The 24,016-nt window shown below is 45.3% G+C and overlaps 2 protein-coding genes across 3 annotated transcripts; both read right to left on the bottom strand.

Moving 5' to 3' along the window:
• Nucleotides 1-3,602: 3,602 nt before the first annotated feature.
• LOC100339931 (keratin, type I cytoskeletal 28) lies at nt 3,603-12,593 on the bottom strand. The gene is made up of 8 exons (XM_002719365.6): nt 12,093-12,593; nt 11,530-11,612; nt 10,872-11,028; nt 8,896-9,057; nt 8,693-8,818; nt 5,570-5,787; nt 4,227-4,282; nt 3,603-3,943 (listed from the first exon to the last, which is right to left on the bottom strand). The coding sequence occupies exons 1-8, from the start codon at nt 12,525-12,527 to the stop codon at nt 3,801-3,803; spliced, it is 1,380 nt and encodes a 459-aa protein (XP_002719411.1). The 5' UTR covers nt 12,528-12,593; the 3' UTR covers nt 3,603-3,800.
• Nucleotides 12,594-19,608: 7,015 nt separating this feature from the next.
• On the bottom strand, nt 19,609-23,809 carry KRT10 (keratin 10). 2 transcript variants are annotated; one of them, XM_002719364.6, is made up of 8 exons: nt 23,197-23,809; nt 22,367-22,449; nt 21,853-22,009; nt 21,603-21,764; nt 21,382-21,507; nt 20,934-21,151; nt 20,265-20,602; nt 19,609-19,962 (listed from the first exon to the last, which is right to left on the bottom strand). In XM_002719364.6, the coding sequence occupies exons 1-8, from the start codon at nt 23,779-23,781 to the stop codon at nt 19,856-19,858; spliced, it is 1,776 nt and encodes a 591-aa protein (XP_002719410.3). In that variant the 5' UTR covers nt 23,782-23,809; the 3' UTR covers nt 19,609-19,855. The 2 variants fall into 2 exon arrangements, with proteins under 2 accessions (XP_002719410.3, XP_008269696.3); XM_008271474.5 differs by having other exon boundaries at nt 20,285-20,602.
• Between the last annotated feature and the right edge of the window lie 207 nt (nt 23,810-24,016).

Raw genomic sequence — 24,016 nt, 5'->3', positions numbered from 1 at the left:
AGTGCCCATATGGGATGCCAGCACACTAGGCGGCAGCTTTACCCGCCATGCCATAACGCCAGCCCCCAGAGTACCTTTTTAAAATTGAATTTTGTATCAGCTTCATGTGTACATTTTACAGTGAAAGCCCTGATACATTTTCTCGGTTATTTCAAAATGCAGTTTTACATTCTCTCAGCGTAACGAATCTGCTTTAACAGCCAACGGCAAGTTCTTGTTTCCTGTCTACTCCCACACCAAGTCTTGCTTTCCATGGGCGACCACTTAACACTTTGAGCTGCTGGTTTCATCTGTGTCTTCCGATTTTCAGACTCCGGGCTTTACTAAACACTTCTTTGACTTACGAGCTTTAGACATGTATGTTGTCCTCTTAAAAGGAAGTTGAGATTGTGGCTTTTACCACTTTCCCCTTTCTTCCTAACATAGCCATGCCGCTATATTTAGTTCAATCAGGGCGGTCTGAGCAAGAGACTGTGTGTGGCTGTACAGGCTCCTCCCCGGAAGCCAGCCCTGCTCTGCAGCAATGCTCACGACACACGGATTTTAGGGGACATGGTCTCCGTGCTAACCTCCTCCCAAGACAAGGCTGCGGGTCTGCGCTTGGGCCTTCTGTTGCTGGATCTGGGTTAGAGTGCAGTGCTGCTACTGCTATTGCTGTTTGATAATTGCGTATAATCGTGGCTTTACTTTATAATTTGAATTTACACACCTGCTCCCAATCTGGGAAACGCAGTCCAATAAATTCCAATATTTTCAGGTTGGTGTTACCCATGGTGCCCAGGAGAAATCCTCCAGTCCTGGCCCTGCAGACTCCCCAACTGCAATCCAAACCAAATACAAACTGGTAACAAAAGAACACAGGAAGCAGTCCCACACATACAACTAAGTCAGCACTGCTCACAGTCTCTGGATAAGACACAGGTGTCTTGTGCAGAACGGCCCAGACTGTTTTATTGGTTTCTGTTGCCATCCTGCAATTCTCACTGATTTCTAGCTTTTTTTTTTTTTTTTTTTGACAGGCAGAGTTAGACAGTGAGAGAGAGAGAGAGACAGAGAGAAAGGTCTTCCTTTTTCCGTTGGTTCACCCCTCAATGGCTGCTGTGGCCGGCACACCGCGCTGATCCGAAGCCAGGAGCTAGGTGCCTCCTCCTGGTCTCCCATCCCCCAAGGACTTGGGCCATCCTCCACTGTCCTCCCGGGCCACAGCAGAGAGCTGGCCTGGAAGAGGAGCAACCGGGACAGAATCCAGCACCCCGACCAGGACTAGAACCTGGTGTGCCAGCGCCGCAAGGCGGAGGATTAGCCTAGTGAGCTGCGGCACCTGCCTGATTTTTATCTTTGAACTTGCATCTTGGAAGTGAATTCCAATGGGATCCTGGGGCATGAGAATGAGGAGCATGTGAGATGTGTTGGTCTGCACTTGCTCCTAATGGCCTCCGTGGCAGATGACTTGATAGGTCTAGGATGACAGGTGTCTAGCGAGACCCAAACAGCACAGTCTAGGAGTGAGTAGGCTGAGTCTCTGCAAGGCCCAGGAGCTGGGATTCCATTCAAACCAGAGCTTGCTTTGAATGCAGAAAGGTGGTGCTGATGTTCAAAGAAACGTGACTGAGCAAGCAACCCTCTCGGGTACCTCCGCGTACTTCTTTCCTCTATTAGCCAAGCTCCATGCTGAAAATCATGGCATGGGAAGATAAGGCAACTGTAATTCATTTCTTTTTTTTTTAGTGGAAAGTAAAAGGTAGCAAAGTTTATTAGGGTGGGATGTCTGTAAGAACGAATGGGCACCTCTCCAGACAGGACCTGAGAGAGAGAGCCCAGTCGCTTGGACAGGGGGAAGGAGCAAGGTTACATGGTTGAGTGGAGAGATGTAATCTCTTTCTTTTCATTTTTTCTTCTTATTCATCAGTAAACTAAAGACAGAGAGGGTTGACACAGAAAACAGTGCAATTAAAAGGGTTTGTTCTGTGTGGTGTTTCTACTGTTTTGGTAAGAACAAAATAATACATACCTATGAACTACAAAGCATGAATTGGGTAAATCCTTTATGTTACTTCTTCTTATACTTGGACTTGAAACTGGCATTGCAAATTATAATAATGTATGCAATAACTTTAATTTCTCTTTACTTAGAACCACATGAATGACCAAACAAACAAAAGCCCAGGGCAAAACAACAAAAACCAGGACAAGTGGACAATGCAATAGGAGAAGGAAAGGGAAAGTGCCACATTGTAGTGCCCTTAATGACACATTTTTCCTGATATTGGGACAAGGGACCCTGCATTTTTATTTTGATCTGAGCCCTGCAAATTCTTGTAGCTGGCTGTGTACAAAGCACATCTGGGCAGTTATTTCCCCATGAATTTCCAGTGCTCACTTTATTTGATGGCTTTTGAAGATTTTGTCAATATTCCATTCCTCACCACTTATTTGAGATCCCATGTGGCTGCTGGGTTGTTGGATAGAATTCACTGGAATCAGGCCATTTGCTGGGGAAACACGAGAGATGCTTTCATTTCAGGCTGTTGAATACTTCTGTATTAATTATATTAATAATTAATATTTAGTCTTCACATCAATATATTTTGAACAAAAAAGGTAGAGGGACACAATAACCATAATGTTCCTCAACCTCATGAGATTTCAACTTTTAGCACTTGTGTTGAGTTACATCGGTCCTGCCAGGTATTTCTTATGGCCTGTGAGCCAAGAATAGTTTTTATTCTTTTTAAAAAACAATTTTTCACAGTACTTGAAAAGCAGACATACACTCCCTCTCTCTCTTCTCTCTTTCTCTATCTGTCTCATCTGGTCCAGAGAGAGATCTTCTACCTCTTGGTTCAATCCTCAAATGCCTAAATGCCAGGAGCCCAGAACTCAATCTGGCTCTCCCATGTGGGTGGCAGGGGCCTAAGTACTTGAGCCGTCACTTGCTGCACATTAGCAGGGAACTGAATGAGAAGTGGAGCTGGGACTCAACCAGCCACTCCAATGTGGGATGTGGGTGTCCCAAAGCAGTATCTTAATCACTGACACACTTTTAAATTGTTGAAAAAAGATAAAAAGAACAGTATTTCTTGACACAGGAAGTTACTTGAAATTCAAATTTTGATGTCCATCAATAAATTTTTATTGGAACCCATTCATGCTCATTTCCATGGCTGCTTTCTGCTTCAAGGCTGTATTGAATTCTTGAAATAGAGACCCTGTGGCTGGCAAAGTCTGAAATATTTACTATCTGGGCCTTCACAGAAGAAGGTTGGATCTTAGCCCTATAGAAAAAGTGCTTAACACGAGGCTCATGGCTGTGAGTCTTTCTGGAGCCTATCCTGTTTAGATGAAGAATGGTATGTATCATGGGAAGTACCCAGACATCCAGAAGAGTTTGCCATAAGCCCTCGGTAAAATGCCAGAAGGGCGCCCTCTACTGGTGAGAATTTTCAGTCACAGAATTTCTGAACCTGCCCAGGCAGACACGGTGGGATTTACATTTAAATGTGATGCGGTAGTATTGACTACTACTTAAAACCAAAATGCAAGGCAACTGTTTCTCTATAAGTTGGACAAAAAGTAAATCACAAATAATGATTAGTCATCAATGGATAGAAAGGAAGGCAATCAATTCTTTTTATTTATTTGAAATGAAACACCCAACATCCTGTGAAAATTGAGAAAACAGGTATCACTGTTAAGTAATTTATTGCGAGAGTAGAAAGTATTTTGAGTCTTCCTGATATCTAGAACAAGGCAATCATTCAATATCCTTTCCCAAATTATCCTTTTCTCTAAAATGACAGCTAAAAAGGAACCCTTTGTTCTGCCTTGCCATTGGCCATTTTAGATGTCTTTTCTTCAATGGCGTGAATCCGTGATGAAAGAACTTTGCCACGCTGATCTATCTCTTCAACCACAGTCTTGACCAGTGTGGTTTTAGATACATCTAGAAATAAAACACATATGAACAAACATTTTCAACCTAAAAAATTACATGGCAATTTAATTCCATTCCTGGATGTAATAGAACATATTATGCACATTTTTGGTGAAGGAATAAGTATAGATGTATAATAATAGTTTAGGGGGTAGTTTTATCTACTCATAGTAATATTTTTCAAGCCAGATCCCTTTAGTTAAAACCATGTATATATAAATACACCATAGTGTATGAGTGGCATTCATGAAAAAATATTTGTTGTGATAGAAATAGATTTAGACTTTATTACCTTTAGTTGAATTCCCTGAGCCTCCTAATCCGAAGCCCTTTGATATGGAGCATGAACTGCAATAAACAAATAAATACAGTTTATTCTTTTATATTTCTTTTTACTCTTGCAGAAGAAATAGTCATTGAGTCGATGAACTCCAGTGAACTTTGCATGCCAAAAACAAATCTCAGTTCTCTGTGAGGGAAACTATTCCAGCTTGTGTGTGAAGAAGATGAAAGTAATCCTGTGTTGTCTAGAATCAGGACATAAAGAACCTTGCTTCCAGGTGATCTTTTTTTTTTTTTTAAATTTATTTGACAGGTAGAGTTATAGACAGTGAGAAAGAGAGAGAGAGACAGAGAGAAAGGTCTTCCTTCTGTTGGTTCACTCCCCAAATGGCTGCTACAGCCGGTGCTGCGCTGATCTGAAGCTAGGAGCCAGGTGTTTCTTCCTGGTCTCCCATGTGGGTGCAAGGGCCCAAGCACTTGGGCCATCCTCCACTGCCTTCCCGGGCCATAGCAGAGAGCTATATTGTAAGTGGAGCAACCGGGACTAGAACCCGGCGCCCATATGGGATGCCGGTGCCGCAGGTGGAGGATTAACCAAGTGATCCACGGCGCTGGTCCGTGATCTGTTTTTACATCAAAGAATTTAAAATGTAAGGACAACGTATACAGAAATGTCCAGGGTCCTACATATTTATGGATCCTGGAGCTCTGTACACAGCACGTTGATTTGGGCAGCAGCAATGTCAGGAATGAACTGAAAACAGGATGAGGTCTGGGGTGTTGGGGAGAGAATCCTGAGACCCACAGTGGTTAACAAGGACAAGAAACGGAGCTTGTGCAGGGGGAACTGCAGTCTTCAGAGCAGTGAGGAGTGTGCTGTGAGGTGCAAAATGAGGGAGTGATACCCCAGGGGCAAGAGATGGATGGAATTTTCTGGAATAGGAATGAAAAAGGAATGGCTTGGAAGGCTGGAAGGCTAATGGGCAGTGCACAGTTAGAGTTTAAAAAATTTTTATGTAAGAAGGAGAGAGAAAGAGAGAGAAAGAGAGAGAAAGAGAGAGAGAGAGAACGAGCGTTCCCACTCACTGGTTTACTCTCTAAATGCCTGCGATGGCTGAAGCTGGGCTGAGTTGGAACCAGAAGCCAGGATTCAATCCAGGGTTCCCACCATGGGTTGCAAGAGACCAAACCACCTGAGCTGTAGCCACTGCCTCCCAGGTTCTGCAGTAGCAGGATGTTGAATCAGGGGCTGGAGCGGGGGATTGAACCCAGCTACTCCGATGTGGCACACAGGCTTCTTAACTGGCCGTGGTTTCAGAGAGGTAGAGATGGGATTTCCCGCAGTTTACTCACTCTCCATCACCATCGATCAGGCGGCAGTAGGTCTCGATCTCCTTCTCCAGGTGGACCTTGACGTCCAGCAGCTGCTCGTACTCGAGTTTCTGGCCCTCGGTCTCGGTCCTGACCTGGTGCAGCTGCTCCTCCAGGGCCCCGATCTGGGCCTGGATGTGCGCGAGCTGTGTGCAGTAGTTGCCCTCGGTCTCCGTCAGAGAGCACTCCAGGGAGTGTTTCTGGGGACATGAAACATCTGTGAGACCCTGCGGTGGGTTAGGTAGACCAGGATTCCTCAGCACCCAGGAGGCTTGCTGCCTAGCCAAGTTTTGGAGACCTGTGGGGGGCTTGCCACGAGAAAACCGGAGGTGGAGGGGAAGGGCCAGAGGTTGGGTGGGTGCCAAACATGCTGGACCACCTGACACGGGACAGATGCCCCCTTCCCACAAGATTTCTGACTGTTTGGCTGGATATTCACAACATTTAAGTAAGATTTCCAATTATGACCAATCTATGTATCTAGGGTGGTAAAAAGAAATCAATATGAGAAAATCCATCCTTCGACCTTGCCTGTTTGTGTTGGGACAGCCTATTGTTCTATAATGTTCCTCTGCCATGGATCTACACTGTCACCATCCCAAGGCTGTTCATATTACTGTTTCTTTTTCTAATGCATTCTTGATTTTCTGTCCTTCACAAGGCCTTTTATGAAGGTGCCTGAGACGGGATGAATGTCTTGACGTGGGGTGGGATTTCAAGAGGCGAGACGGCTCATCAGAGGGGACAGGTCATTATTCTGACGCTGCTCTTATGACTCTTACACTTCCTTTCTTCTATGCTCCTAGTCTGTAATTTGTCTTGGCATGTGGTCTCTGCTTCAATTAAGGTAGTTTTCCTCTCTCCCTTATCACAGAAAAATATGTCAGGGCAGTTATTACTTCTGATATCAGTTCTTATCTGAGTGTCCATCCGCATTTCCACTCTTTCATTTTCCTTTTCTTGTGTTGAGTGACTCGATCTTCCAGCGTGGGACACAAAACATTTATTAAAGCGAGATGTGAGCACCTGTCTCTTTCATTACATGCTCTGGAGTCCTCGGGCCCACATTTACAGAGCCAGTCCACTGCATTTTGAAACACCCTCCTTTTCCTGTGGTATTGCACTATGCTTTAAAATTGTTGACGGCTAAATGTGCTATCTATTGGCTCATTCTAGGGTTGCAAAGAGGGGTATAAAATATTCAGCATGGCCGGTGCCACGGCTCACTAGGCTAATCCTCCACCTTGCGGCGCCAGCACACCAGGTTCTAGTCCCGGTCGGGGCTCCGGATTCTGTCCTGGTTGCCCCTCTTCCAGGCCAGCTCTCTGCTGTGGCCAGGGAGTGCAGTGGAGGATGGCCCAAGTACTTGGACCCTGCACCCCATGGGAGACCAGGAGAAGCAGCTGGCTTCTGCCATCGGATCAGCGCGGTGCGCCGGCCACGGCACGCTGGCCGCGGTGGCCATTGGAGGGTGAACCAACGGCAAAAGGAAGACCTTTCTCTCTGTCTCTCTCTCTCACTGTCCACTCTGCCTGTCAAAAAATAAAAATAAATAAAATATTCAGCATAATAGGCAGATATTGGGTATCACGGGGCTGAGAACCACCGACTTAGACGAGTAGGCTGCCAGGTGCCTCGTGTGGGTAATGCAGACTTTCTAGAAGCATCTAGTGGCAGGTGATCTAGACGGTGGTGGGGAAGTTGAGGCCAGCAAGCAGAAAGACTGCTGGGAGGTGTGTGTGCAGTGGTTCAGAACTTTGGTGTCTTGCCAAAGAGGAAGGTGGACAGGGCGATCTTGGAAGTTTGCACACTACAGGGAGCAAATGTGGACATTTATATACAGAAACAACTCCCAGTTTACGCATGACTTTGTTCTAATGATAAGAAACTGAGCTTAGTATTTGTCTTAAGAGGCTCTCTCTCAGACATGAAAGTTCTATGCCACCATTATTCTGTATATAATTCAGTTACCTGGTGAGCAAAACGGGCTGATTTAGGGTGGTTTATCTCACGACCCAAAACTACAGTTCCACGGGCTGCACAGAACCTACCCATAACATCTGGGAGCTCAGAACACCTTTTCCTTCCACAAGGCTCGGCAATACAGAGGGATCTTCCCAGAGGGCTGCAGCAGCCTGGGCAGCTTTGACTGGGCTCCGGCTTTACAAAGAGGGGACAGGGGGAAGAGAGTGGGGCTCCAGGAGCCCAGAGGGGCAGGGAGGGTCCTGGGTACCAGCTAGCAGCAGGTGCTGGTTAAGCTGGGAGTCAGCCAGGGCTGACAGCCCGCTCTCCCGTCTAAATGCTAGACAGTAAGAACACACATTCCTTGCGTGGCTAAATCAAGAGAGCTTTCCTATTGTCTTGAATCATTTTTCCCTGTGCTACAGTGCATTCGTTTGTGCAATGGCCGCTCTCTGTGTTACAACCTGGTGTCCTGAGGCAGCACAGAGCCTCTTGTGAGGACAGAGAACCCTTCATCACCTGGGGACCGTAAGTCAGAATCAAGCTTTTTTGGTGCTTCCAGCTCATACCCTAAAAGGGAAGCTGGTTCTACTGGGAGGGTGGGGTGGGTGGAAAGGTTGTCTCCACGGCAACCTTTGAAACAACCCAGGATCCTCAAGTGGCTGAATTCCTGGCTCTCCTAAGGGATGCCTCCTGTGGGGTGGGACATGTGCCCATGTCGGGCTCAGGTGTGCACCCTCCTGTCCTCTGCCCGGTGACAAGCACACTGCCACTTTTGAGAGTGTCTCCATCAGTATTTGGAGATGCTGGTGTGACACTAGCTCCGCCCTCGGCCTGTCACTGAGTTTTCAGGTGGAGCCGGGATGCTGCTCCTGGCTCTAAGGTGAGCCACCGTATGGAAGGAACGATGTGAAATGCTGGTTATTTTTATGAAGTGGGCACAGGGCACCGGCCAGTAAGGGACTCCTCGGTGACACCGGGGAGGAAGACAGAGCTGGCTCTGCCTGGTGCTCTGGGTCTCTGGGGCTGTGGTGTGCGCTCCTCCTCTCTCCGCTAACCATCTGCCGGTAAAGCTGTGAAAGGGAAGGTGTCCCGTGGCCTCTTTAGCACCACAGAGTCCAGGCCGGCCTGGCTCGCACCTACCGTGGCCAGGAGGGACTGCAGCTCGATCTCTAGCGTCTGCAGGGTGCGCTTCATCTCGGTCAGCTCGCTCCGCGCCGAGGTGGCCGCGCCCGCGTCGTCCGAGATCTGCTGCTGCAGGGTGGCGCTCTGCAAGGCCCGGGCAAAGGTCAGGAGGCGGCTGCACCTGCCGGCGGGTGTGACGGGGCCCGGGGGGCTGACCTCACCTTCTCGTTGAACCAGGCCTCGGCGTCCCTGCGGTTGTTCTCAGCCAGGGCTTCGTACTCGGCGCGCATGTTGTTCAGCATCAGCGTGAGGTCCACGCCGGGCGCCGCGTTCATCTGCACGTCCACGTTGCCGCCGGCCGCGCACTGCAGCGCCTTCATCTCCTGCGGGTGGGACAAGCGTGCGTGACTTCTGCGGCCCTGGAGGCTCGCACAGGGTCTCTGGAGGGTTTGCAAGGGTGTGACTCCGGCTTCAAGCCTGCGATGGACAGCGCCATCTTTTAACTGGCGCGGTCAATCCCGAGCCACATCCATCACCTATTTGATTCGTTATAATAATAATCATAGCCACCTCCTTTACAAAATAACAGGGCATCCCGGAAGAGTTTCTATTGTCAATGAACCGAGGATGCAAAGATCAGAGAATTATTCAACGCATAATTATCAACTGAATGTCAGGTTGAAGGGAACTAGAGCCGTGGGGGAAAAAACGAACTCCAAATCCCTGCTGTTGTTCTCGGCTCTTGGACAGCAGTTATCACCTGCTGAGTGGTTACTCTGTGCCAGGCACGGTTGGAAGCACTTCACTTGTTTTAAATCATTCAAGCCTTTTACCAACTTGGTGGGGCTGGTACTCTTAGATTTGTTTTACAGGTTAGACAACTGGGGAGCAGAGAAGCGAAGTAACACAGCTCAGTCCTCCAAAGGGCTGGGACCGGAACGCTTTGGAATGGGAACTTGGTGCTCTGGCACACGAGTGTCTGCTCTCCGAAGCTGTACAGGACAGCCTGCTGTCCTAGGATAGGTCCCAGCTGGAATCATTAGCCTGCCTGACCCAGAGGATGGATTTCTGGAGAGACCAGGCATGTCAATGGCTTGAACACAGTCCCGTGTCATTGCTACGACGTTGAAAGGAGTAGCATGTGCGCTTTCTTTTCATGGCCCCACACCTGTGACTGTCCAGGGTCTACCAGGAGCAAAAGATGTCCAGAGCCCAAGGAGACCACCAGGTGTTTCCTCCCCTATGTGGGTGTTTTGTGTGAGATGCCACGTGAACAGAAGTCTTGTGGCTGTAGAGGTTTGAAAGCTAAGTTGCTTGAAGGTGCCCCGGGCCCGGGCCCCAGAGATTGTGGTAAGCATGCTGTCCTCAGAGAGTGTTGATGTGCAAGTGGCTTTTTGTCCCCCCCTCAGTGCTTTCAAAGGGACCCTCCTTCCATGGTGCCTCTCTCAGGAGGACTGAGTTCTGCCCGATCCCTCCCCTCAGCCGGAGGCCGCCAGCTGGGCTGCTCTCTCTTCTCTGGAGGTTTCTCTGGGAGACCTGGCTCTCCCACTGCTCTCCAACTCTTCCCTTCTCTTACTTTTTTTTTTATTTTAATTTTTACTTCCTCATTTCTCCACTCTCTTTCCCATCCTTTTCTCATGTGTGGCATTTGAGCCATTTTAAACCAATGATGGGGCATTTTCTGTCTTAGGTGTTTTCTAAAGATACATCACCCATTGTTTTGGGGACATTTGCAGTTAGTTCATTTTTGGAGGAACTTTTTTGGAAGGGAGTGAAGCTACTTGGCATGATGTGTCAAATAATGGGTTTCTTATCGTGCAGGGTTCAAGATTAAAGTAAATCCAGGCTCGATAAATGGAGAAAAACGTTGACATCAGAGAGGTCTTTTGTGTGAAGACTGACCTCAAGAGAGGCCTGTATGAATGCAAGAAATAATCTCATGGACAGAGGATGGTTGTGTTGATGCGAAGGTGATGCATTGCTTCCCAGTGCATAGCATATCGCAACAACTTACGAACGGGAAGATCAGATCAAATGGTGAACGTCTGTGATCGGGGGATGGGATTATGAGGGCCAGTGGTGCCTGGCGTGAGCGGATGATTCAGTGAGCATGCGTTACTACTGTAAAGGTACTCCCCCACCCAAGTATTTAAGATGTGCAGCATTGTGCTTTTACTGCAAGTGCAGCTTCTCCTACCTCTTCGTGGTTCTTCTTGAGATAGGTCATCTCCTCGCTCAGGGACTCAAACTGCAGCTCCTGGTCAGTCCTGCAGAGCGTCAGCTCGTCCAGCACCCGCCGCAGTCCGTTGATGTCGGCCTCCACGTTCTGGTGCAGGGCCAGCTCGTTCTCATACCTGGGAGGAGGGGGCATTGAAATTCCAGAAAACTCAAACCTCCATTGCCATGCTGAAAATCAGACATTGAATTAGGACTCTAAAAAGTTCTAAATGTGCACGAAGGAAGCCCTCCCTATCACCCCCACTCAGTTCTATGCAGGATAATCAGCACTTGTTTAATGACACAGATTCCAATAGCATATCATTGAAATACACAGATCCCAGTTTTGAATTCGTCCTTTTTAGTTACCTCTTTTACTTAGCTGATAAATGTTTATTGAACATTTATTTTGTGCTTGGCCGTATTCTAGGTAGGCATAGATATTTCCCTCAAGAATGCAATAAATACATATAAATGGTGAATGTGGTCCATTTGCAGTAATATAACATAGATCCCTTGCTCCCTTCTGTCTTCTAGGTCGTAGTTTATTCGGCTTGGGCTGAGATCGACACTTTATTTGATGAATTGTTGTTAGGCAGGGAACATTTTCTAGAGCAGAAGGAAATGCTGTCACTTACTTCAGCCGGAAATCGTCGGCGGCCAGTCTCGCGTTATCGATCTGCAGAATGATGTTAGCGTTTGCAGCAGTGGAAGAGATAACCTAGGACAAATCAACAGGGAGATCACCACAGGAAGTTCACTCTCGGAACTCAGGATTTCAGGAAATTAAGTACTCTCAGTATTTCAGGACATTAAAAAGTGTCCTACAGTGAAGCTTTTACATAAACTCTTACTTCATTATGTAACCGTTAAAATGTTAAAGGTTTCATTTAAAAAATTAGACATACAGATTTTATTTATCCTCATATAGCATATAACGTTCAGAATATAATATTTTCTTATCTATGTATATATCCCAAAATCAACAATGAAGCAAATAACCTTTTAACTACATTGAATTTCTTGAAACAACGTGCTTATTTTTTAATAGCAGAATTATTTATGGGAATAAAGATTACATTTGAGTAATGCAAGTTGCATGTAACTGCCACAAAGTATTTTCTGTTACAGTTCTATGTCTTCTGTGAGATACTTGTCAGTTTTAAAATATCAGAATGGTTTCCAATTTGTGATTTCTTACCTTGCTCTTCAGATCCTCGATTGTTAGATGATATCGACTGTAGTCATGATCAAGTCCACGGCAAGATCCAGGCCCATATTTTTCATACCAGCCCTTGATTTTCCTCTCTAATTCGGCATTGGCTTCCTCCAGGGCGCGCACGTTGTCCAGGTAGGAGGCCAGGCGGTCGTTGAGGTTCTGCATGGTCACCTTCTCGTTCCCGGAGAGGAGACCTCCATCATTTCCAGCAAAGCCAGCAAAAACAGCGTTTCCGATGGCACTGCCCGGAGCGCTGCTCAGGCCCCCTCCCAAGGCAGACAGAAATCCACTTCCAGCTGCAGAGCCGCCACCTGCATTGCTGCCTGCAAAGCCAGCGCCTCCGCTGGGTGATCTGACAGATCCAGTGCCCGGCCTCAGGCATGTGTGCCGGGATCCACCAGAAAATCGGAGAGACATGGTGCCGTGCAAAATGTTCACCCTGCCTTGGGTAGCTGTAGCATCAAAAGGGAAGAACGCTGGATCCTGTGCTGGTGGTTTCTTTGGGCTTTTATACGCAATTATCAGGGTGTTTCTACATGAGTTATGTATGCCAAAAGAAAAATGGCACCACTTAAATTAGCATGAGATTATGTATAATTGGGTGATTTAAAAAATAATTAATGTCTGACATCCCTGTGGGATATTTGTTATCTTGAATATAATGAGTTTTAAGTTCATTATTTTAACTTCTAATTTTGAGTGAGTAATCCTTTACTTTCATCTAGACCCTAGGAATATACCATCATTATGTGGTGCGGGATATTATCACGTTTTAAAAGTTAAGTAACATTGGGGTACGGTATCATCAGCTACAGCAGGGCCTCAATTACCACTAAGGAATACAAAGTACTATTAACTACAGAAATAGATGTTTTGTAACAAAAAATGTGTTACTTAAAATATATGCTCCTGGTAAATCTCTTTGTTCTTACCATGGCTACAACATATATTTATTATCTTGGCTAATGACACAAATATTGACTTTTTTCTTTATTTAAAAGGTATGGCTACTGTGTCTGGTTTCTATGCTAAATGCAGAAATGGAATGTGCTATTATATAAATAAAAATTGGATTACAGTATTTAGGATATCATTTGGCCCAGACAGATGCTAGATCATGTTCAGCCTTCTGTGTTCATCTAAAGAGTCTGGAACGGGTTCTAAGTAAAAACTCGAGGGCAGCACTGTTGGGTGGAGGAGACTGAAGCCAAGGTTAGAAACACGGCCCGGGGGGGAGGATCGGGCAGCCGGAAGGAGGGCGGATGGAGCTGAGAGGGTCTGGAAACTGACTTTGCAGAGCAGAGAAGAAAGGAGAGATGGGCAGGCTCTTAGATACTTGATTGCTGTTGCCTGGAACTCATAGGAACAGCTAAGACAGGGATTGCAGGAGGTGGAAGAGACTGAATTTAGTTTGGACCGATTGGATGGAGGAGCTGGTGGAATGTTGTGACTGAAGATGACTGACAGGAAGCGTGGATGTCCAGAACAGACACAATGAACTGGGGCACACTCGGCTAACTGTGAGGAAGAAAACTGCTAGGGAGAATCCGGGCATTTCCCAGCATTGCAGGCGGAGGCTTAACCCGCTGCGCCACAGTGCTGGGTCCAGGAGGGCACATTTTTAAGTATTCTCAGTACACTCATAAATTGAGTATGTGAGGGAGTGCACATGTTGATTAGTTTTTTGGTGTTTTACAATGTATATATATTTCAAAAGGTATTGTATATCACAAACGCATGCTATTTTGTTGATTAAAAGATAGCAACAAAAACCAAATCTATTCCAGGGACTCCTGACGGTCGCTGGGTGCAGACCATGCTAGTCCCCGCCTTTCTATGTCCACCAGGGGGCAGAGCTCCTCTTCAAATCGATGTTGTGGCTCAGGCGTTGGGGGAGGAACCTCCTCAACTCCAGTTCTGAGGTCCACAGATGGAAATAGTTAAACTCCTGGTGAGAAGCTCAGGCAATAGTCATATTTTTCAAGTTCAAGAGCATGTTGAGTAGAAAGATTGCCTTACAACGACGGAGTGCTTCACAGATTTCAAAGATATTTCTTGTATCTGATCTCATTTGAACCCTGCAATGGAGCTGGGAATTAGGGAGACAGAGGTTTCCTTTTCCCATTTTAAAGATGAGGAGACTGAGGGAAAGGACTGTTTAAGGACATACAGTGTGAAACTGGGGGAATAAGCCCAGAATGGCCCTTGTGACCCAGCATGATGGTCCTTTCAGGATCCACAAGGAGACGTCAAAAGTTTGTGGAAACACAGTATCCTGCACATAGAGTTAAGAATTTATATCTATTTTTATTACATACATAGTTGAATATATATATAGTGTTATATATATATAAATATATAACACTATATATAAATATATAACACTATATATTCATATATATTGTGTTATATATATTCATATATATTAATATATATTCAATATAAAAACAATATATGATATGTATATAACACAATATATCATACATATGATATATCATATATATGATATATATGATATGTTGTGTTATATATTCATATATATGAATATATAACACAATATATATGATATGAATATATATAACACAATATATATGAATATATAGTGTTATATATTTATATATAATATGTATATAATTCTAGGCAGTATTTGTGAACATTAAAATCTAATAATTGCCTAAATGGCTTTACTGCAATTAGAACAGAGTGGACATTCCTCTTTGATTGTTTTATTTTTCTCTTAACATAGCTGACACAAATAAATACTGCCCAGATGGGACATCTTGGTCTTTAACCTGGTTTTGGAGAAGATAATCAATTCCACTGACAGGGTACATTTAAGAAATAGTGAGATGATGGAAGTTTAATCTGAGCATGTGTAGATGCCCTATAGGCATTTCAGAAGGTACAGGTTGCTAGGAATAATTCCAGTTACGTAGGGAGAACTGTTGCATTTATAAACTCCCAAAGCAACCCAGGCTCACTGCTGTGTAGTGCTTTCTTCTCTGTTGTCTGAGTAGTTGTTTTCAATATTTTTGATATTTAAGGGTTCTTCAAAGAAAAGCATTGTGTTTCATTCATTATTTTATCCCTACTGCCTGGCACAGGAACTGACATGATTGAATGATCAATAAATTTTTTTTAAAGATTTCATTTTTTTTGAGAAATGGAGTTACAAACAGAGACAGGGAGAGACAGAGAGGAAGGTCTTCTATCAGTTGGTTCACTCCCCAAATGGCTGCAACAGCTGGAGCTGAGCTGATCTGAAGCCAGGAGCCAGGAGCTTCTTCCGGGTCTCCATGCGGTTGCAGAGTCCCAAGCACTTGGACCATCTTCCGCTGCTTTCCCAGGCCATAAGCAGAGAGCTGGATCAGAAGAGGAGCAACTGGGACACAAACTGGCACCCATATGGGACACTTAACCTGCTATGCCACAGCACTGCCCTCCCCAATAAATATTTTAATACATACTGTGGACCAAGGTTTGTGACTGGCCAGGGGTTGACTTATGTAATTCCAGTTACGAAACCAGGCAAAAAGACAATGGGTAGGTTTTTGGGAAAGTAGGTGATGGGAATGGGTGATGTGTAGTAGTGAGAATAACATTCTCATTCCTTTTCCCAAAGAGCCCAGCAGGAAGATGGACTTCTGATTAGAGAAAGACCTTAGCAGAGAGGTCCCCGGGGAGCGTGGAAGGATGACAGAACTGAGAGAGAAGAGACTCGATCAAGAGTCTGTCTGTTTTGTTTGGCTCGCCATCAAGCAGCAGTCATCAGTAGCAGTTGTCTACCAGCGCCCTTATCTCTTGCCCCCACCAGCCACCCAGTTGTCCAAACATTACTCATCCACGTTCACAAACGAAAACAAAATTCCAGAGACCCAGGAGGAGTAAAGGCTCTGTGCTACACACTTCCATCTTTTCTTTCTAATGACAAGTTACACAAGTAAGAACTGGTGTGATTACAGGCAGGCTCAGGTTCTGCAGAGTGTGACTCATGAGATATGTTCATTAAAACAGTCTACGATAAGGAAGTTCGTTGTCTGTAATGTTCCTTACTATAAAGAAAATTTCATGCTCTACAGTCCTCTGAGTACAAGCTTTTTTTTTTTTTAAGTCAAAGGTGGAAGGAGTAAGTTCCTGGTGTTATCCAGCATAGTAGAGAGACTGTAGTTCACAATAACCTAGTATGTGTTGTATGACAAATAGAAGAAAGCAGCTCCAAGCTCCCAGTCATAAAGTAATTACGAAGAAGGGGAAATGTTGATTTCCTGTTTTGATCAGTACATATTATATATATATGTATTGAACTATATTGAACTATAAATATCAATATCCTTGTTAAAACGACATTGCAGCCCATGAACATGTAGCATTGTTAAAAAAATTTCAAAGTATGAGAAGTTGACCATATTTAACATACTAGAAAATAAAACCCTAAATATTCATTGTTTATTAAAATTGTTTAAAAAGTCAGATTTATTGACATTAAATGTACACAAAGTAAAATTTACCTCTTCTTGGTGTACAGTTCTATTACTTCACTTCACCAAACAAATTTAGTTGTTGGGAACCAAGATGGAGATATTTTCATCATTCCACAAAGTCCTTTTATGTAAATACCCTCCCTTCACCTTCTGACAACCTCTGATCTATTTTCTAGCCCTTGACTTTGACTTTTCCTAGAATGCCCTATAGATGAGACACAGAATGCAGTCTTTGAGTGTGGCTTTTCCTTAGCAGAATGGATTTTTTGGATTTACCATGGGGTGTACAGTAGTGACCCTTCTCCGCACTTCTTTGCTCTGTAGTTTCAGCTACCTCCAGTTGACTGAGTTCCAAAATTAAGTGGAAAATTCCAGAAATAAAGAATTCATGAGTTTTAAACTGTGCGCTGTTTAGTGTGATGGGGTCATCCCTTTGTCCAGCATATTCATGCTTGTATACCACCTACCTGTTAGTAGCTGCTAACTACATGTTAGTCAGCTAGTAGCTGACTCAATGATGACATCAACTACTGTGCCATCACAGTGCTTGTGTTGTTTTACTTAGTAATGACCCCAACAGCAAGAGCGGATATAGCATAGAGAAGCTATAAAATTCTCCCTTTAAGTTAAAAAATGAAAGTTTATCCTAAATATGCATTATGGGAAAGAAACATTGTATATACAGGGTTTGGATCTATCCTTGGGTTCAGGCATTCAGTGGGGGCCTTGGACTGTATCCCCTGCAGATAAGGGGGAATACTGTAGTCATTTTTCTTACTATATAGACAATAAAGTGAAACTCTGAAGAGTTGAAGTAGTTGGTTTGAAAGTTAAATAATTTTTAAGTATGTCAGGATCCTTAGTTCAGGAATCATTGATTTTGAAGTACATGCTTAAAATTGTAAGCTTTTTCTTTAATTCCTACTCTCAGGAGGCAATCTAGATGGGAAATATTGGATGCACTCGTTGTAACCTTAATCCAGTTACTTGCCTGATAAAGGTGCCCAAATCAAGCTATTTCTCTGCTCCAAAGCAAAAATGTCAACCCACCACGGACACCAAAGTCAGTATACAATGGTTTAAGCCCTGTAGCAGCACGAGAGAACATTTTTGAGAAATAGGTATTTGCTGTATCATATAATTCCACAAGGGTGCCTGATGCATTTTGCCAGCCTCATTGGGTACTGTCCTGCTAAGTTGTAGGATTCCATTTCAATCTTAGAATGTGGGCCGGCGCCGCGGCTCACTAGGCTAATCCTCCGCCTAGCGGCGCCGGCACACCGGGTTCTAGTCCCGGTTGGGGCACCGGATTCTGTCCCGGTTGCCCCTCTTCCAGGCCAGCCCTCTGCTGTGGCCAGGGAGTGCAGTGGAGGATGGCCCAGGTGCTTGGGCCCTGCACCCCATGGGAGACCAGGAAAAGCACCTGGCTCCTGGCTCCTGCCATCGGATCAGCGCGGTGCGCCGGCCGCAGCGCGCCAGCCGCGGCGGCCATTGGAGGGTGAATCAACGGCAAAAGGAAGACCTTTCTCTCTGTCTCTCTCTCTCTCTCACTGTCCACTCTGCCTGTCAAAAAAAAAAAAAAAATCTTAGAATGTGTAAAATTGTGTAAGAACTTTTATTAATAGCTACAACACTATGCAGTAAAAACAGTGACCTGTATTATTTAATCTTTAAAATAATTTTATTTCTTATAAATATCAATGTCCTTGTTAAAACGAAAAAAATCCTTTTAGACAGATTGTCTTTATTACTACAGTTATCAAGTCTAGCCAAGAAAGCAGTTGTTTGTCAAGGATAGAGCAGTTATTTCATCAGAGAGAATTTAATATACTTAATTGTTTAAGGAGGTATTGGAAGAATAAGTAAGAAAGACAGGACCACTAAATATTCTGAGTTTTCAGGAATGATGGTTTGGTCACCACTCAACCAGACAATTTTGATCAGCCAAGATCCAAGAATGCATAGAAGCTTAACCGAACATAAAATTATTTCACAATGACATTTGTAGCGTCTTAACCAGTGATACTGAATACAAAAACATACACTTCTTCAGACTAAAGAGAGTGGCCATCTCAGCTTATAAGCAATACAACAGTTCCGAGGGACTTGAATATCTATTTTATAATGAATACTTTAAAATAACATTTCTGAACAGCAGCCAGTACAGTACTGTATACACAGTAGGAGCTCAGAGTCCTTATCCAGCAACACCTGTTTTGGGACTCCAATGGTGGATCTCAGAAGACAAGCCTCCAAAAAGGGTGGTGAACACGAGTACTCACAGAAAAGAGGCATTAACAAAAGTGGAGAGCCTCCGGACAGTGGCAATCTTTTGTACAAGTAGGCTATGGAGCTTTGGCTATGGAGAAGTCCATCCCCATTGCAATAGGACTCCCAACATCATTTTGGGGTAAACAGGGTAGGGTCCACCCAGCAGAGGAGCCCAAAGCAGAAATCAGGATCAGAGTTCAGGTCCTGGGCAAAATTGGAATCCAAATCAAGGACACTGAGGAAGGCGGCAACTTGGTGGACATGGGTAATCCAGGAACCCGCTAGGCAACACAAGGTAGTCTTACAGGCACATCCTTCCCTCTCCTATTACCTTCTAGCAGGGTACTAAGTGATGCCAGTTGGGTTCTTATTGGCCAAGGGGTATAACTGGGTTGACCCTGAAGTACCTGGCTTTAGCACTAGTCACTGGGCAGGGCTGGTGAAGGCAGAGACCTACAGGTTCCCCTTTGCTCATCTTACCAATGATCTGATAGAAATCAAGTAATGTTGTTGGGGGTGACATGATTTCCATAGGTCAGTAGGTGTTAAAACTTCCAATTAATTTGGGGAAACTTTTTTAAAATTATTTCAAAACTTCCAGAAAGCCCAAAACATTCTACATATTGTGTATCTTTAAGAAAGTGTAAGATCCGGGGCTCATGGACTTTTTCTACTCAGTGAGATGGATGGCACTGGCCTGAACAAACCCACAGGATTCAGTAAACATGAATTCTGACAAGTTTGGATAGTTTGCATCAGTAAGAAAGTTTATTGAAATTTATTAGTCAATGAGAACAGAAAGCTTTTCTTTTTTCCATTAAAGAATACTTTCTGGTAAAGGGAAAAGAAGAAATACAGAAATCACAAAACACCTCGCAGACATCTTATTTTCCAGGAGTGAACCTGCTTCCACAGGCCGTTAGGACGGCAGGGTTCCCATGCACCCACATATAACGGCCTGTGTGCAGGGAGACTCCTTCATCTCCACGCAGCTTAGTAGTAGTGTTTCTTGGTTTCTGATTCAACCTTGGATGAAAGGACTCTCCCATCAGGTGTCACTTCTTCAATAATTGTCTTGATTACTCTGGTTTTGCTAGTATCTGTGAATGATGAAAAGTTAAAATTTAAAAGAAGCAATTTCTGGGCTCCTTAACAGACAAATCTTTTTAAAGGGAAGAAAATTCAACTTTTCCACGTAGTTAAAAAAAATATCCAACGTTTCAGCTATGGCATTTAGACCCAAGCCCCTTTTCCTTTAAGGCTAGTGTCAAGTATAGTTCGTAAAAAAAAAAAAAAAAAAAAAAGCAAATGAAAGCCTGTCTAAAATTTTCATTTCCTAAATAGTTCTAGAACTTTAAACGCAACAAAACCGTCGCAGAAAGTCAAAACTTATTCTGATTACCCCAGCTAGTTTCTGCTGACCTTGGTCCCTTAGACGAGGACTCTCCAGCGGACCCGGAAGAGGACTTGAAGCCTCCACCTCCGCTCTGGCCTCCGCCGGAGCTGCCACCCCCGTAGCTTCCGCCGTGGCCACCACTGCTGGAGCTGCCGCCTCCGTAGCCCCCGCCGTGGCCGCCGCCGGAACTTCCGCCGCCGTGGCCACCGCCGCTGGAACTTCCGCCGCCGTAGCCGCCGCCGCTGGAACTTCCGCCGCCGTAGCCGCCGCCGCCGGAACTTCCGCCGTAGCCGCCGCCGGAACTTCCGCCGCCGCGCCCGCCGCCGTAGGATCCGCCTCCGGAGCTAGACGGGGAGAGGGGCAGAGTTACCTCTCGCGTTGAGCCACGGTGGCAGCGTTATTGTTGTTTCAGGAAATAAGCAGAACACGTTTTGATAAAATACAGCTCTGCCAAGTGTGTATTTTAAAGTCCACCTCTTGTGCACACAACCCTCACTGTCACCCTGGAGCCACAGTAGTGAGAAAATGAGATTGCTCGTCCATGCCCCTTTCTGGTCTCTGCCCCCTTCCTCCGCTCCCCTTGCTCTCATCTCCCGACCCCGCCTCGGGTTTGCCTCTGAAGCCTTGCTCTCCGGAATACTGGGTGCAGGCGGCTGGGGCACTTCCCCGGCATACCTTCCCTCTCCCTCTAGCAGGCTGCGGTAGGTTTGGATTTCATTCTCCAGTCGGATCTTAATGTCGAGGAGTTGCTGGTACTCGGCGTTCTGGCACTCGGTTTCGGCCCGGATCTGCTGCAGCTGTTCCTCCAGAGAGGAAATCTGGCCCTGGATCTGTGAGAGCTGCACGCAGTAGCGCCCTTCTGTTTCTGCCAAGGAGGCTTCCAGCGACTGTTTCTGAAAAGAGGCATTTGGTGCGGGTTAGCGGCCTAGCAGTCGTTTAGTAAGACTTCATCTAGGAGGAGAGTGAGCAGAGTTTGCGTTTTTTGACAGCGTTGCGACTTTCAGGAGAACAGGACTTTGCCTCCACTAACGTGGTCTAGTTTTATTTCCGCTCTCTTACCCCTGACCCTGCCTGAGCAGGAAACTTTGATAAAGTTAAAACCATTCCAAGACAGGTAACCTACCAGGGCCAGTTGGGACTGTAGTTCGATTTCCAGACCTTGGACAGTGCGTCTCAATTCAGTAATTTCAGATTTGTGGCTGGACATTTGTTCGATGTTGTTATCAATTTCTGTGGTCAGTTCCTTGCTCTAAAGAATGAAAAATGGGGGAAGAGATCAGAAAATTCGGAGATGGCAACAGCACTCCCAGAGTGAGCTTCACCGTGAGTGATGTCTTAGCTCACCTTCTCGTTGAACCAGGCTTCTGCATCTTTGCGGTTCTGTTCAGCAAGTTGTTCGTATTGGCTTCGCATGTTATTCAGAAGTTCGGTCAGATCCACACCTGGGGCAGCATTCATTTCCACATTTACATCACCAGTGGACACGTTCTGAAGGTCTTTCATTTCCTAGTTGAGGAGCAAAAGGATTTAATGACCGCACCATGACCACAAGGAAGCCTGTCATTGGTTGGGGGACGTGTAACTTCTGCATCACCTCCTCGTGGTTCTTCTTCAGGTAGGCCAGCTCTTCAGTCAGGCTCTCGATCTGCATCTCCAGGTCGGCCTTGGTCAGGGTCAGCTCGTCCAGCACCCTGCGCAGCCCGTTGATGTCGGCCTCCACGCTCTGGCGCAGGGCAACCTCGTTCTCATACCTGAAACAAGCATCGTACAAGCACTGGATATACGGGAGGTGTACCTGGGCAGAGGTTGTTTGAAAAGCAGTTAGAGAATTGAGTTCATGTCATGGGAACATTCATCATCTGCTAATTCATGTAGGAATGTGAGTGGCTTAATGCAAAGAAGCAGAGCAGTTACTTCAAGACTCATTTTCTTTCTTTTAAAGTTGCCAAAAGATTATTATTGAGACTGAAAATTCCTCAGAAAACTCTAGTGCTGTTTTACTTTGAATTCATAAAGAGGCAAAGGCTAGTAACTATGGGCATCCCAAGTCATTGTTAACAACAGATGCCTCCACTGTGAAGATATTGTAGCCCATTCACAGCGCTTACTTCATCCTGAAGTCATCAGCGGCCAGCCTGGCGTTGTCAATCTGAAGCAGGATATTGGCGTTGTCAGTTGTCAGGGTGAGGATCTGGAGGGAGAGGCACAGAGACCGATGCAGACGGTGGCATAGATGAACTGCATTTTTATGTTCTCTTGCAAAATCTTGGGGGGAATTTTTAATTTTAAACATGAAATAGTGCAGACTTTACCCACATGCTGAAATTTTAATCATTTGTTCTCTTGACGTTTCTATACTCCTATTTCTGTGTCATTCCTTTCTGAAAGCTAAGTGGAATGATACAGATGTATTCCTACACGTGTGCCCTCCTCTTTATACTGAGAGTTCTGTTATTTCAGCTAAGCTCTGATTCACACGTGTGCTTGTTTAACTTGTTGTAAATACTTGTAAGTAACTATACTCTGGACTGGTACCCACAATCCCTGTTGGCAAACAATATCCCATTCCCATACTGGAGCATTCATGTTTCTTGCTGTGTTAGTGCTGAATATGGCTTGTTTGTTATCTATCTGAATAATATGTTCTTTTGATTCCTCTAGTAATTCTTTCAGTGCATGCAGTTCTAAATGATCTAGCATACTTTATAGACTTACTCTATGCTCATTAAAACCCAAAAAATTCTCAGTAATCTGCATCCTATAGGATACACAACACATGTGTTGGAGGAAGATTGCTATGACCACAGCTTCACAAACGCTTATCTTTTATGAGACCGGGTTAGTTTTTGGAAGCAAAAAAGTAACATAGGCAAGCACAGTGAACATCCCTCCACACAGCTGTGAATAGATTTAAAGTTGGATTTAAAACCGCCCTTACCTGATTTTTCAGGTCTTCGATGGTTTGGTAGTACTTGCTGTAGTCACGGGGCTCTCGCTGGCTTGAGTTGCCATGCTTTTCATACCACTCCTTGATTTTACCCTCCAGCTCATAATTTGATTCTTCCAGAGCCCGAACCTTGTCCAAGTAGGAAGCCAGGCGGTCATTCAGATTTTGCATGGTCACTTTCTCATTTCCGGAGAGAAGGCCACCATCTCCTCCAAATCCACCACCAAAGCCACCTCCAAAGCCACCTCCACCAAAGCTGCCCCCACCATAGCTGCCGCCTCCGAAGCTGCCACCTCCGAAGCTGCCTCCGCCATAGCCCCCACCAAAGCTGCTGCTTCCATAGCCTCCACCAAAGCTACTTCCACCATAACCTCCTCCAAAGCCACCGGATGAGCCTCCAAAGCAACCACCGCTAGAGCTCCCACGGCTGAAAGAGCCGCCACTGAACCCCCCTGAGCCAAATCCTCCACCAAGGGAGCCTTTGCTGCTTGAAATCCTGAGGGATGATCCCCCTCCGCCACCGCCTCCGCTGCGGGAGGAGGAGTACTGCTTGTGTGAGCTGTATCGGACAGACATGGTGATGCTGTTAGCTCAGGGAGCGCCTGCTACCAAGGACAGTGACAAGCCTTTATATACTGAGAGGGCGTGTCCCATGTGTGTTCGGGTTTGCTTACTTGGATGGTTTTCGTTTTGTCAACTTAGCATCTTTGGCTTATGATTGCATAAATTATCTTCAGTAACAACCAATACCAATATGTATGCTTTTGAATTTGCCCTAGAAACAAACAGGAGATTTGCTGTGTTGAAACTG

The sequence above is a fragment of the Oryctolagus cuniculus genome, chromosome 17, assembly GCF_051225735.1.
Source record: "Oryctolagus cuniculus isolate XC-2025 breed Fujian yellow rabbit chromosome 17, ASM5122573v1, whole genome shotgun sequence".
Lineage (NCBI taxonomy): Eukaryota > Metazoa > Chordata > Mammalia > Lagomorpha > Leporidae > Oryctolagus > Oryctolagus cuniculus.
The sequence above is the reverse complement of the archived record's forward strand: the minus strand, read 5'-3'. Positions and strand labels throughout refer to the sequence as shown.

Coding starts and splice junctions, on each gene's coding strand:
- KRT10 (XM_002719364.6), bottom strand. CDS start 23,781: ATGTCTGTCCGATACAGCTCACACAAGCAGTACTCCTCCTCCCGCAGC. Junction 22,450..23,196: donor TCGAAGACCTGAAAAATCAG/GTAAGGGCGGTT, acceptor CTCTCCCTCCAG/ATCCTCACCCTGACAACTGA. Junction 22,010..22,366: donor GCTGATGACTTCAGGATGAA/GTAAGCGCTGTG, acceptor TGCTTGTTTCAG/GTATGAGAACGAGGTTGCCC.
- LOC100339931 (XM_002719365.6), bottom strand. CDS start 12,527: ATGTCTCTCCGATTTTCTGGTGGATCCCGGCACACATGCCTGAGGCCG. Junction 5,788..8,692: donor TGCAGTCCCTCCTGGCCACG/GTAGGTGCGAGC, acceptor TCATGTCCCCAG/AAACACTCCCTGGAGTGCTC. Junction 3,944..4,226: donor CTCAGGGAATTCAACTAAAG/GTAATAAAGTCT, acceptor TTTTATTTCTAG/ATGTATCTAAAACCACACTG.